Here is a 15,157-nt window from a genome sequence, read left to right on the forward strand (position 1 = left end):
GACAGAAATGACTGTTTGGAAACGCAAAGCGTCCCATTTATTTACATTTGACAAACATAAATCTTTCGATCAATCAGACAAAAAATCAGTCGATCAAACTTTCACATCTTTGACATTACAAACAGCATTCGTGCAGTGCACAAATAATACAACGGTACGCTCCTAGCGCACTTCCTGCAGTCATAGTACCGTAGTAGTGCAGTATAACAAAAAACAAAGCTTACAACGCTTGACAACAAAATAACCAGCATCTTTTTCGAAAACAGCCAACATAGCAGTAAAGGTGCAGTAACACGGCCGTTTGCTGTATCAAAATAACCAGCCTACTATACCAGAAAAGTCAGTTAGTGCGCCCCTGGTGACCGTTAGCTGTAAAAATCCATCCGCCGTTGTATAAGCCGCAGGGTCCAAAGCAAGTGACAAAAGTAGCGGCTTATAGTCCGGAATTTACGGTAGTCAAAGAAAAACATGTGTGCAAACGTGTAGCTTGTGTGACAGAAAAATATCCAGTGTAAATTAATTCCTACTTGCTCAAGAAATACAGGCATTTTTTTCCTCATATGAATAGAAGGCATAGTTGTGACAAAAACCTTATCTCATAGAAGAAACATTTGGAGAGAATTCCATACTTAACCACTCATCTTAACCACACAAAGTCTCAGTCTCAGTGGTAGAATGACATTATTATTTCCATGCCATTTATTTGAACCAATACGGTTTGTTCTCAAACATGACCATGAAATCACTTTGCAACAGACGCTCACCCAACTTCAACAAGGTTCCATATCCAAGTCTCAGGGAAAAACGTACGGACTGTCTCCACTGGTGGAGGAGCAGCAGGGGGGGACGCGAAACGTCCCCCAACAGGACCAGGCATACCTCTTTCTCCTATTCTGAGTCTAGTTCTTCTGTAATCTTGAGGAGCGTAATCTGAAAAGAAACCAGAAAGGATTTAATCAGAAGCAGAGAACAACAATAACATAGATACTGATTTATCTTTGGTAGTTTCATGTTCCTTTTGTCAAACAGAAAAAATACCCACCATAGTAGCCATAAAGGAACTGCCTTCCTTTGTACTCGAGGCATGAAGGCACTCGGATTAACATGTTTGTTGCCATCTTAAGTCCAACATTCTAGATAATCCAACAATGCCATCAACATGTTAAATATAGGTGCAGTAATTATATTTAGTGATGCTATTTAGCTTTTGGTTGAAATGTTGTATGAGAAGTACCTCAAAGACTGAATGGGCATCATCTTCTATTTGACTTGGATATGGCACACTGTATCTTCTTGGTCTCACATGCAAACATTCTTTAGGATCTTGAATTTCTTCTGGTACTTTAGATGCTTTTTTGACAGGCAGTAAGTCAAATATCTGAAAATACAAATATGTTTAAAAGATAAAAATTTCCATTTGCTTTTGCTCAGTGAATATCTGATGACTGGGAAAAGAATTTCTAAGGCATCTTAAAACCTTGATGAGAAATTTACATAAAATAGTAGGAGGAAATAAAGGTAACATCTGGGTTAGGATCTATCACAGCAAAGGATATATCCATCTACTGGTGGTTGATAGCAGCAGTTACCTTGTCTGCTTCCAGAGTCTTTCCTGGCTCTTTGATGAGGACACTCTGGTCAATGGCGCTCACACCACACAGAGAGTCTGGCTGGGCTCTTATCTGCATGGTGGTCTCCTCTCCTGGGACAGCTGAAGATGGTGAGAACTCCAACGACACCTGACACACATGTCACACCAACTAGATTTTAGCATTACGGGAACGGAACTTGTGATCTTTCTGAGCATACACAATAGACGTACATTGCCTCTCAGGTGTTTTGCACTGTCTGTATTGTTTGTCTTTGCACTGTCTCTCCTTCTTGCACTGTTGGCACTGTTGTCTGCACTGTTCGTACTGTTTTCATCGTTTTGTATTATCTTGCTTGCACATGCGCACTTTATGCTCAGTTGCTTGTATTGTACTTAGTCCTATGTCTTCATGCTGCTCCATGGTCCTGAAGGAATGACCTCTCTTCTCACTATGTACTGCACCTGCTACATATGGTTGAAAGGACAATAAAAGCCTCTTCGACCTTTGACCTTTCACCTCTTTACCTTCAACATATAAGGAAGTGTAAGGAGAAAGACTGCACACAGATTACATTTCTTCTTTCACTGACCTTATGACTGAAGCATTTCTCAATAGAGAAGTCAGCACTGTGGGCGATCACATTCTCACTGGGGAGAACAGAGTACGCCACAACCTGGACTTCTGGTGCTATCTCTGGAGACACTCTGAGCTTAAAGGACACCTCGCCCTCATTCACTGCAACAACAAACCAACTAATACATATCTGTTTTCTTTCATCAACCCTCATTCACACATGAGTCTACAAATCAATAACTGATCAAACTATGTTATTCACTAAACTCTTGATTAAAGTCATACTTTACACACCTGATTCAGCTCTCACTTGAACCTGTTTAACACCTTGTGTCAAAATAGCTCCTCTGGACAAGACCTGGAGAGTTTGAGAGAAAATGAGACAAAAAATGAGAAAATCTTCTTATTGTTAATGGAGAAAAGCCAAATGGAGTTAAGCCAATAAGACATAAATATGGCAGGATAGTCAAAATAAAGTTGATCTAAAAAAAACAGGTTGGTCTGCCCAAACAGTTTTGTCAAGTGACAATAAATTAACTATCCACTGTTCATTTTCTCTGAAGAGAATGGAGAATTAGTGAAAACACAATAAATAACTCACCAGATACATCACATCCATAGAGCCCTGACCTTCTCCCACAACAGTGTATTGGATGGAGATGTCCACTTCTGTGTCACATGGAAGTGGTTTACTCTTCTTCTTCACCTCCAGGGAGCTGACAGTTTTAGTATGAGGAGAGGATCGTTGGGACAGCGACAGTGTGTGAACTCCAGATTCGTGGAAAGCGGTTCTGAATCTAGGGTACTTCAGTGTTGGTGTTTTACTTATCTAAATTGTAGAATAGAAACAATATTAACGAGTCCATGGTGGTTGATGTAGAAGAAAACTTTGAAAAATGAGCTCAGGTTGTACAGACAAGGCCAATGTGATACTACTGAAAACTTCAGCATTTATCTGTTGTGGTGTGACTCACTCTTTTTACTTACATGAAGTTTAATATCACCACTGAAGCCATCTGTACTTAATGAGAATGTGGCGACACCGTCGCTGTCAGTTGTGAGATTCTGTAGCAAACGTGACGACCACCTTTCACCCTCAAACAGGTACACTGGCACATCAGGAATGGGTGTATTATTGTAGTGAACTGCTTTAACCTGTTGAAAGCACAATATATTACCAAGAATGGACATGGTTTGACTTGACCTGGGTATTACCCAACACAGAATTATAAAATATTACATTTTGCACTTACTTTTCCTTCCACACTTGAACCTTGGGTGTAAATCTTGGGTGTGTCAATGAAATACAGCTTTCCAAGAACATATGAAAATTTTATACTCATTTTTTGTGAGTGTGAAATATCTGAAGAGAAAACACCTCCATGTTACAACATTGTGAATGCCATATTACTGGAATAGATAAAATTGTTTTCATACACTTAATTTGTTTGTGAAATAAAAAGGCAACAACAAAACAAATCAGACTTGCCTGTCCCCTCCTCTTCCACTTGGGCACTGACCTCTAGATCATTTTGTACTTCACGTGCATCTATTTTGATAAAAGTTGACATCTTGAAGGTAAAAATGGTACAGCCTGTCTTGTCTGCCTTTAAAGCACAATAGAATGAAAAGAGAAGAAACAGCCTAAAACATGAATGTAGTAGATTAACATAGAAAAGCTAATTGGGGTGGTGTATTTTGCAACATAGTTAAAGTTGAAATTATAACTATAACCAGGCTGCAACACACACCAACCCACTTAGCGCAAACTCAGTTGCTAGCGAAAGGCTGGAACACCAAAGCATCCTCACAACTTGCAGTTTGCTCATTTAGAGCTGACACAAGCACACATCAGCTACAGTAGATAGTATATTCAAAGCAGTGAATGACACTAAGTTGTCAATTTCAGAACAAATTTGAAAACAACTGGTTATATCTCACACAGGCTTCGCCCTCTACTGGACTCTATGGGTATATAGAGTCCAGAGTCCTCCAATGAGGGCAGATGGCGATGCACCTGCTTATATACCCGCTGGAAGGGCAGGAAAAGTAGGCACGCCCCTTGGGTCGGCTACGCACATGCTAAAATTCAGTGGGCCATCGCGTGTACGCGATAGGAGGAGGGTTATATCCATAGAGTCCAGTAGAGGGCTCCGTCTGTGCTAATATAACTAGGGTTACAATATCGTAACCTTCTGTTACGGCCCTAGTGCCTCTATGGTTGTTTTGGTGTGTTTGTGCCTCTCTCTCTCCCACTCTCCTCCTCCAGGTGATCGCCCCTCCTCCGACCAGCAGCAGTTTCCACTCAGGTAATCAGCTGATCCTGGTTAAAGTGGAGGAGAGGTGCGGCCCAGAGAGAGAGAGATGGTGGACCACAGTGGTGGAAGTGTGAGGTTGATTTTGCTTATTGGAAATCAGAACGGTGAAGTACTGACTAATCTTTTCTGTGGAAAAGACAGTAGTAATCTTTCTTGGTCTTTTGCCTGTGTTTTTTCCCCCCAGGTGTGGTGGCGCTTTTGGTTCGTTTTGTCTTTTTTCCCCCCAGGTGTGGTGGCGCCTTTAGTTTGTTTGTGGCTGTCGGTCGTGGTCGGTTGGGTTTAGTTTTGTGACCAGCTGCCTTAGTTATCATTAGTATTTTGTTTTTGAATAAAGAACCATTCCTTTTACACACAGTTATCGGTCTCTGTGTCGCTTTCCTTTTACCCGGAAACAATTTTCTTTTGTTTTCCTCCCTTCATCCCCTGGCTACATACTCGGGAGGTAACAAAGTGGGGGCTCGTCCGGGATCACATTGTGAGAGCGTCAGGAGATTTAATTGGCTGTGTTTGTAGCCTGGTGTTTTGTTTGGCACGGCTTCCCTGGTAAGTGTAGGGGAGTGTCCAGCTAAGTTGTTTGCAGCTTATCCTTCGGGCACTCATTTATTATTTTGCCTTTTTTATTTTCTGGAGTAATCCTGGGTGGGGATACAATTCCCTGGCGGGGGTAGGCGTTTCGGAGCTTCTGCTGCCGAAGTTTGCCTTTAAAGCCGCCTCGAGCCCGGCACGCTCCAAGAAGACAGACAGGCTCAGTCTTGGATAGGCAGGGTCTGGGGAAGTTGGTGTATAGTGTGTGTCTGAGTGGTTTCTTTTCCTATCGTGTGAATCTTTGTGTTTTATTACATTGGTGCTGTGGAAACACAAAGAAAAAATGTCTGAGAATTTCAGTGTGGACGTGTTTGTTGCTGCACCGTCACTATCTCAGTTGGATGAATGCAGGATGAGTGACTTGCACGAGTTGGCGACTCATTACAGCGTCTCGGTGTCTCGTAGCCTACGTAAGGCAGAGTTGAAGGCCGCGGTGGTGGAGGCCCTCGTAGAAAAAGGAGTGCTTGATGAATTCCCATCTGGTTCAGGTGAACAGCAGATTGGTTGTACTCCCAGTGCACGGTTTGTAGCTGAGGAAGCACATGTCACTTTGCCTAAATTTGATCCCATGTCTGTGGAGTCCTCTCCTGGCTCAAGACTTGATGCTCGGGTGAGGGTGCGTCTTGCTCGTCTCCAGTGGGAGAAGGAGAAAGAGGAGAGGGAGTTTCAGCTTCGTCGTGAGTTGGAGTTGAAAAAATTGGAGGCAGATACCACAGTAAGAATGCGGGAGCTAGAGCTAAAGGCTAGGGCTAGCCCTGTGTCGGTAGATGTGTCACAGTCATCTAGCACAGGTTTCGATGTCGGTAAAAATATTCCCCTGGTTCCTGTGTTCCGTGAGTCGGAGGTCGAGACTTACTTCAGCTCTTTCGAGCGGATCGCAACTGCGCTGGGCTGGCCACAAGATGTGTGGGCACTGTTGCTACAGTGCAAACTGAATGGAAAAGCCCAGGAAGCTTGCGCCTCCCTTACCACAGCAGACAGCTTGAGTTATGAAAAACTCAAAAGTGCTGTTCTGCAGGCTTATGAATTGGTGCCAGAAGCATACAGACAACGGTTTAGGGGTCTTAAGAAAAGTCAAAATCAGACTTTTACTGACTTTGCAAGGGAGAAGAGTCTCCTCTTTGACAGATGGTGTGCAGCTTGCAAAGTATGTGATATGACTTCATTGAGAGAACTGCTGCTAGTGGAAGAGTTTAAAAATTGCTTACCTGAGCGAATAGTGACTTACCTCAATGAGCAGAAGGTGTCCACCTTACAGCAGGCTGCCATTTTAGCGGAGGAGTTCACGTTGACCCACAGGAGCAGTTTTGTCCGGTATGACGCATCTTTTAACCGTAGCTCAACCCAGAAGCCTACCTGCCCACCTGTTAGCGCTCCCACCATTAGCGCTCCAGTACAGCGGTCGAAAGGTGAAAAACCATGTTTTTATTGCTTGAAACCAGGTCACTTAATTGCTGATTGTGACGCTTTAAAACGTAGACAGCAAGCGGCCCTGGTAAAACAGCCAAAGGGGGTTGGCTTAGTTAAAACTGTTGCTTCGTCATCGGTTGACCAGCTTCCACGTGTGGTAGGACTTGATGACTGTTTCAAGCCATTCATCTCCACTGGTTTTGTTTCCCTCACCGGTAAAGTGGAAGATCAGCGTCCTGTAACTATACTAAGGGATACTGGAGGGTCGCAGTCGTTAATCTTGTCCAGTGTGTTGCCTCTGGGAGATACAGCGTGTGGTGCTAGTGCCATTGTAAGAGGGATCGGGATGAGTTTCGTACCGGCCCCTCTTCATTACATTCATGTCCAGTCAAAATTAGTAACTGGGTTTTTCGCTGTGGCTGTGCGTTCCTCATTTCCCATTGATGGAGTTGATTTTATCATGGGCAACGACCTGGCGGGTGGCAAAGTGTTTCCCACACCAGAGGTGGTGACAGTGCCCATGACTGACTCATTGTCGGATGATTTAGTGAAGGAACATCCGGACGTGTTTGGTGCCTGCATCCTTACTCGAGCTCAAGCCCGTAAGAAGGTTGATGATGAAGCAGTGTTGTCGGATTCTCTGTTTGCAGCTGCTTTTTCTGATGACAAGCTAGACTCTGTGGCTGCACAGGAGAAGAGTCAGCCTGGCAGTGTGGTAGCAGCTGTCCCTCCACCCCATGATGTGAAGTTGCCAGTAAACCGCAACGCCCTTATCGAAGCGCAGAAGTCCGACCCCTCTTTAAAGCGCTGTTTAGATGCTGTGGTGGTTGACAGTGATAACAACCTTAATGATAAACCTGTGTATATGTTAGACGATGGTCTGTTGGTGCGTCGATGGGTTCCGCGGCAAGGAGCTGTGGGCGAAGACTGGGGATGGGTGCATCAGATTGTAGTTCCAGTAGGTTACAGGCAACATGTGTTAACCTTAGCTCATGAGCATCTGTGGTCTGGCCATCTGGGCATCACGAAAACCTATGATCGCATCCTGAAGCACTTCTTCTGGCCAGGATTAAAGGCGGATGTGGCGCGTTTCTGCAGGACTTGCCACACCTGCCAGTTCACTGGTAAGCCCAACCAGAAAATTCCTCCAGCATTTCGAGGTCTACATCGGATCCAGTGTTCCCCCGGTGTTCGTGTACACTGACCACAATCCTCTGGTTTTCCTGGCGAAAATGTGCAACCATAATCAGAGGTTGTTACGTTGGTCCCTGCTGATGCAGGAATACAATGTAAAAATTCAACATAAGAAAGGAGCTGAAAATGTGGTGGCTGATGCTCTGTCCCGTGGGTGAGGTGAGAACTTTAATTACGTGTATCGTGATGAATAGTGTTGTGTACCTTTTCTGCCATAGTTGGCAATGTGGTTTATGGTTTATGTACAAACCAAGTTGAAATTGGTTTGTCTCTTATGGGAGGGGGTGTTACGGCCCTAGTGCCTCTATGGTTGTTTTGGTGTGTTTGTGCCTCTCTCTCTCCCACTCTCCTCCTCCAGGTGATCGCCCCTCCTCCGACCAGCAGCAGTTTCCACTCAGGTAATCAGCTGATCCTGGTTAAAGTGGAGGAGAGGTGCGGCCCAGAGAGAGAGAGATGGTGGACCACAGTGGTGGAAGTGTGAGGTTGATTTTGCTTATTGGAAATCAGAACGGTGAAGTACTGACTAATCTTTTCTGTGGAAAAGACAGTAGTAATCTTTCTTGGTCTTTTGCCTGTGTTTTTTCCCCCCAGGTGTGGTGGCGCTTTTGGTTCGTTTTGTCTTTTTTTCCCCCCAGGTGTGGTGGCGCCTTTAGTTTGTTTGTGGCTGTCGGTCGTGGTCGGTTGGGTTTAGTTTTGTGACCAGCTGCCTTAGTTATCATTAGTATTTTGTTTTTGAATAAAGAACCATTCCTTTTACACACAGTTATCGGTCTCTGTGTCGCTTTCCTTTTACCCGGAAACAATTTTCTTTTGTTTTCCTCCCTTCATCCCCTGGCTACATACTCGGGAGGTAACACCTTCGTTTTGACTCAACCTCAATGATTTCTGGTCCATTTTGAATTTCTCCAAAATTCTTAGATAATTGCGCCTCTGCTGCAGATTTACACTGATAACAATTGCAAATCTGTCCTCTGCCCCAAACAAAGCTCAGAAAGAGATCTTACCAAGATGCCAAAAGACCTCGTTCTCTCTCTTTACCTCAGCACAGCTCTGGACACTACACCCCATCAGCTCCTCATAGACTATTTTTGGCTCCACAGAGTTCAGTGCTAGGGTAACACATGTTCTCATCATTACCACTCACCTCTGCCATCTTCTTCTTCCATTTAATATGCTAGGTTTTCTCAGTTTTCTGCAGTTGGCAGCTCCCTTCATTTTGTTTCGGAAGTCTCTTGCAATGAAGTCGATTAAGATTCATAAATCGAAAAGACTAAAGACTAAATTAAAGACTAATATTATTTTCATTATAAGTGGAGTTGAGTTGCTTCGTAGAGGTTGTACCGACCAGTCAACTTTACTGCTGTGCCATGACGCTTTAAGCAGGGAGTCGAAGTTCATCATGTATGTGGAAATACTTCACTAAAGAAGAAGCCCATTCTACCATGACATGCAAAATATGTAAGTCAGTCCTGAAATACAACAAATGTTCTACTGCATTACACACTCATCTGAAAAGGCATCCACTAACGCTAGCGGAGGAACAGTCCAAATCCTCTCAGTGACTGTCAATTAACAGCTTCACCAAATGTCCTGCAGTAACAGAGAGGAGGAGGCTGCAAATAAACAATTTGCCGGTTAATTTCATTGTCTAAAGTTATTAGACATTTAGCTGCCATACACGGAAAAGGCTTTGGAGATATACCTTTTTTTCCTTTTTTTGTTTGTTTTTTGTTCCGGCTACACTGCATTATCTTAAAACATGCTGTGAAGTATGGGTGGGCTACTGCTGACAGTAGCCCTTCTTCAAGCTTCAGTTACCTTGCAGAAAATCCTCCCTCTACAGTATGTATTCAGGTCAAGAATATAGATTTCATTGTTGCAAAGCATTACTTTAGAGTTTTTATGTGTGAAGTCCGAAGTTGTTCAACTCCTATTGCTTTGTAGATAAATCACAAAATCACTGACTTACATTTTCCCATTAATCTTATTCAACTATTCCTAATAGCCTATGCAAGGCTGCAGGTCCAGATAAGGTATCAGGTCAGACCCTGAAATCATGTGCTGACCAACTGGCAGAAGTTTTCCTGGACATCTTCAACCTGTCCATGCAGCTTTCCACAGTCCCTGTCCGCCTGAAGTCCTCCACCATTGTGCCTGTGCCCAAAACAACAACCATCACCTGCCCCAATGATTACTGCCCTGTCGGTCTGACCCCAGTTGTCATGAAGTGCTTCGAGAGGATCCTCCTAAAGTACATCAAAGATGCCATCCCTGCTGGTCTGGACAGCCTGCAGTTCACCTACAGGGAGAACAGCTCTACGGAGGATGCTATCTCGCTAGCACTTCACACAGCCCTGACTCACCTAACATATGTGATAGGCTACTATTTGTGGACCTCAGTTCAGCCTTCAACACTGTTCTCCAGGACATGTTGGCCCTGAAGTTCCACAACCTGGGGTTTTCAGCATCGCTCTGCTCCTGGATCAGGGATTTCCTCACCAACAGGCCCCAGGTGGTGAGGATAGGGGAGTTCACACCTGCCTCAATGATCCTCAACACAGGCATGCCATGCACCCCACAAACATGGTTGTGAAGTTTGCAGATGGCACCACCGTGGTGGGTCTCATAACCAACAATGATGAGACCCACTACAGAGGAGAGGTCCTGAATCTGACACAGTGGTGCTCCAGGAATAATCTTATCCTGAACATCAGCAAGACCAAGGAGGTCATAGTGGATTACAGAGTGGATTACAAAGACTGAACACGCTCCTCTCTGCATACATGGTGAGGCGGTGGAGCGTGTGGACAGCATTAAGTTCCTGGGAATCCACATTTCTTCTGACCTGGCGGCTGAAGCTTGAAATACATTGTAATGATGCTGTTCCTTTAACCAATCTCATTTCAAGTTCGTATTCTTAGGCCTTCTCTGTGGCCTACGGTAGTGTCAGCATTTTTGCATCCTTTGATTGGGGGGTCAGAGAGCCACTACGTTTAACCAAGCCAGCGGTTCATTTTCATCTGTTGCGAGCTGTTCCCCCGTTAACGTTTTGATCGTTATTTTTTGAACCCACGATGGCAGAAGGAGGAGAGGCTATCAATTTGGTTGCAGATCTTGCAGAAAGCCATTATCACTGCGGACTTTCTGCAGAAAGCTGGATATTGTAAGGAAAGGCCGCCTAATCCCGGAGCTAGCTAGCCTGACACAGCCTGGAAAAGGCTATGTCCACCGCTTTCAGATCAGCAACTATGAGCACTACCCTTGGCTGACAGGTTTAGAACAGAACTCTAAATAGTTTTTTTTAAGTGTTTTTTAAGTGAGTAAAATTACTTATATTTGCACCTTTCATATATATATTTTTGCCATTTTATTGGGTCGACATTGATGCTTCTGTTGGATTTGACGTATGTGGTGATTTCTGAATTGTTCTAAGTGAGTTTCTTGCTTTAGTAATGGCATTCATCTCGCTATATGATATAACTGTCCATATGATGTTGATGGTTTCTATAGCAGTAGTGTCATAATGATCGAATTAAGAGGTATTGCATGGCCCACCACTCTGTTGTACATTAAATGTGTTCAGTGGGAATAAATTATGCACAATTATCAGCTTAGTGCATAGTATATTACTGTACTATATATATATATGTATAAGTATATACATCCTGCAAGGGCATATGGTCTAGCCCAGTGGTTCCCAAACTTTTTCTGCTGGGACCCCTTTTGGTACATGAGAAAATCTTCTAATTTATATTCATATTCATTGTTGATTTGAGATTAAAAAATATTTACATGATATTTTGTTCGCGACTCTAACTGGCTGAGGCATTGTGTCATCACAACGTACACCGTAAGAGCCACTCCGATTGGCCCAGATGTTCCTCTTCTGTGGAACCAATGGCCGAGTCTGCACCGTAGGCTACGACCTCTACTACAGCTGTTCTAAATCATCGTTCACTAAATTGCAGGTAAGTTCGGTCAACCCATACTGCCCAGTTAATTTTATGTTCATTTATAGTGTTTTGCAGTTTTAGCTTTGTCACATATTAATCTAAACAGTTGTTGCTACAATTAGCATTGCATCTGTTCCCATCAGCTCGTTAGCTTTTGAACACAACCACTGTGCTAACGTTTACAGACGCTTTAACGTGAACAACATTGCAAACAACAGTTGTTCGGTCACTATCATTATCAGAGCGACAGTAGTTATTTCTGTGCGAGACTTTGGCTGGCCGCCATTGTTAGGATAACTGTTGTTGTTGTTTTTTTTTTTACGGCAATACAGACGCATTCTAAAAAAGCTGGCGGTGTTAATTGCTGCTTCGATTGCTAATCATTTGTCTTTTTCTACTTGTGCAGATGGAGTCATCATATTTGATAATCGAGCAACTGAAGACTTCATAAGGACACTTTTTTTTTACTTTTATTATTATATATTATTGTTCTATTTGTATTATATTTGTATTGTTACATTTTTATTCACAGACCAAAGGTAATTTTATTTATTGTATTTTACCACTTTTTCACAAATTGTACTGCATTTTATGCTGCCTAAGACTGACGTTTGCAATAAAGATTGGGGAAAAAACTGTCGGGATTGGATTGTAATTTATTGTAGACCTGACTGTAGTCTAAAATGAGTTTAAATTTGACGTAGGAACGACGTCTAGAAGACCACATTTGGACTACAACTGGCTCCTATACGGAGGTACTGTGAACGTCATTAACGGCTGTTCACTCGACGTCGGAAAAAGACGTCGTCTGGTGTCACAGTCTGCACCTTCAGAGGACCAAACTTTGACGTGCAAAAACGACGTTGAAAAGACATTCTTTGAACGTGTCTTTGCGCAGTGGGATCACAAAAATACTCATATATATATATTATATACATATCCCGATCAGGTAACTGCCCCACCAAAGAAATTCTGTCCCGCAAAATCCCGTGAGAAAGACTCCTAAATCCCGTCCTGCTCCCTATGTTGTTGTCTAAAGTTGGGCGCACTCACCGCATTGCAGCGTCATTTTAATTTAGGGGCCGTCCACACGGAAACGCAAAAACGCAGAAACGCAGAAGTTTTGCATCGTTTTGGCCGATCGTCCACACGTATCCTGTAAACGCATTGCCCTAAAACGCACTTTTCTGAAAACGGGTCCCAGGGTGGAGAAATTCGCAAACGCAGCTCTTGCGTTTCTTTGTGGACGGACACAAACGGAGAAAACGATGACATCATCGCCACACTCCCGAGCAGCCTTCCACCTCCCGAGAGACGTCTCATAACAACATCAACAACAATGGCGGACTACATGCTAGTTTTCCTGCTGGAGAAGATATTGAGCCTATTAGGGTTACTAGGGCAAAATATCATGCTCCTGTGCCACCACGCTGAGCAAAAAAGGGGATTTGTAAACAGCTCTCAAGATTTGTGCGCATGCTCCGCCTCTTCCTCTCCGTTTTTGGTGAATTTCTGAAACTGAAACAGCGCCACCTATAGGCCTGGAATATGAAGTAGCGTTTTCGGTCGTGCTGAAACGGATCTGTGTGGACGCGGATATTTCTTGAAACGATGCCCTCGAAAACGGAGAGGGAAAAGATCGTTTTCGTACATGTGGACGTGGCCTTAATCTCCGGCTCCGTCCTCTGTCCCGGTTCCGCCCGCTCCCGTTGATTATTTGCTCTATCCCGTCCCTATCACGTTACCAACAGTGAAAATGACTCTCGTATCGCGGGACACCCGCGGGAATACCGTGATCGCGGGCGTCCTGAAAAATTGTCATCCTCTAATTCGATCCGCGCCCTGCGCCCCCTGCAATGGCTCTGCGCCCCCCACTTTGGGAACCACTGGTCTAGCCGAAAGAACTGTAGGCTACCTGCTTTGTCTCTTGTTGGCATGGGGCAGTTATCATGTCTTCTTCTGTAGTGACAGAGGAACGATATATATCGTTGCGAAGAGGTCGGCACACCTCAACTGTAACACTTCCTGGCACAGGCTGTCCATAAGTGTACCTAATAAAATTAAAAAAAGAACAAAATTCAGAATTTGAGAGGGCAATTTGTCCTTTGTCAAGAAAGATGTTTGCTTACTTTGCACATATCTCAGTATCGATTTCTTCCTGCCCAATGCTTACTTCTTCGGTTACATTTATTGTCACATCAAATTTGGGCAAAACTGGGGACAAAATATGAATGTTAGCATTTACTTTTGTTTTGTTAGCATTAAAACTTCACTACAAAAGAACAAAATTGGAATTTCAAAAGTAACCCTTACTCACCATACTTTTCAACCTGGAAGAAGTGATTTATTTTATCTTCACCCACTGACACAGTAACTTGGTACTGTCCCTCTTTTGCCTCAGAGTTCAAGGAGTAAGAAAGCTGCAGTATTTTACCATTGGATGTTTCATTCAGCCACTGTCCAATTCTGTTGTTGTTAGGATCCTATTAAGTGGAATAAATGGAAGGAACATGCATTTAGGACACACACACCCACACACCTATACATCGATCAGGCATAACATTATGACCACCTTCCTAATTTTGAGTTGGTCCTCCAATTGCTGCCAAAACAGCTCTGAACCATTGAGGCATACACTTTACCAGACCGCTGAGTGTCTGGCATCAAGATGTTAGCAAGATGTTAGCAGCAGACTCTTTAAGTCCTATAAGCTGGTGGGGGCCTCCATAGATCGGACTGGTTTATCCAGCACATCAAATGAATGCTCGATTGGACTGAGATCTGGGAATTTGGAGGTCAAGTCAACAACTCAAACTCGTTGTTGTGCTCCTCAAACCATTCCTGAACCAGTTTTGCTTTATGGCAGGGCACATTGTCCTGCTGAAAAGGGACACAGCCAGTATGGAATACTGTTTCCATTAAAAGGTTGTACATGGTGTGCAGCAATTCTTAGGTAGATGGTACATGCATCCAAGTTTTGCTCATATGGCTTTCTTTGTCTTGGAAACAAAGGAAAGCACCAGAAGGAGTGACCAGTTTCCCTCCAACGTTTGCCATCAGGACCACACGGCAAAGACTGCCTCTCAGAACTGGAACTCCAGTTTGGCCCGTCCACCAGTAACTGCCAGCTAAAAGACCAACACACCAGAGAGTGACTTTTCCACCAAACTGGTGATATGACCTGGGGCTAGTCAAACTAAGCTAAGCTAAGCAGAACTCTAAACCTTGTGATATTTGTTTGTATTGAGTTGTTGTGTGTCTGTGAAGGTTCTCAGTCATCCAGGTCATGGTATATCCAAAAAAGGTTTAATATTTTTTGAACCTTTTTTGGCTTAAGTTGTTGTGATCGTAAGGTTATAGTATAGTTGGCTCTGCTGCATTGTTACGTTGGTGTTAGTTTAGGTTATGCCACACATACACTCAGCCAGCACATGGTCTGAGTGTCCCTACTTGGTCAACCATCTTGTTTTCTTTGTCCAAGGCCTCAGCAGCCGCTTTGACACACCCAAACCTACACACACATGTAGTTAGA

The 15,157-nt window shown here is 43.6% G+C and overlaps 1 protein-coding gene across 1 annotated transcript in view; it reads right to left on the minus strand.

Moving 5' to 3' along the window:
* The window catches only part of LOC311497900 (alpha-2-macroglobulin-like), a 29,877-nt gene that overhangs the window by 11,037 nt on the left and 3,683 nt on the right, over positions 1-15,157 (minus strand). The window contains exons 6-18 of the mRNA XM_084558276.1: positions 13,943-14,108; positions 13,755-13,839; positions 13,541-13,676; positions 3,655-3,772; positions 3,419-3,528; positions 3,153-3,320; positions 2,767-2,994; positions 2,460-2,523; positions 2,182-2,327; positions 1,590-1,739; positions 1,235-1,378; positions 1,043-1,133; positions 765-888 (exon numbers count right to left, since the gene is read on the minus strand). Coding sequence (XP_084414402.1) covers positions 765-888; positions 1,043-1,133; positions 1,235-1,378; positions 1,590-1,739; positions 2,182-2,327; positions 2,460-2,523; positions 2,767-2,994; positions 3,153-3,320; positions 3,419-3,528; positions 3,655-3,772; positions 13,541-13,676; positions 13,755-13,839; positions 13,943-14,108 — 1,730 coding nt within the window. The remainder of the gene's footprint in view (positions 1-764; positions 889-1,042; positions 1,134-1,234; positions 1,379-1,589; positions 1,740-2,181; positions 2,328-2,459; positions 2,524-2,766; positions 2,995-3,152; positions 3,321-3,418; positions 3,529-3,654; positions 3,773-13,540; positions 13,677-13,754; positions 13,840-13,942; positions 14,109-15,157) is intronic.

This window comes from Chelon labrosus, assembly GCF_963514085.1.
Source record: "Chelon labrosus genome assembly, chromosome: 13".
NCBI lineage: Eukaryota > Metazoa > Chordata > Actinopteri > Mugiliformes > Mugilidae > Chelon > Chelon labrosus.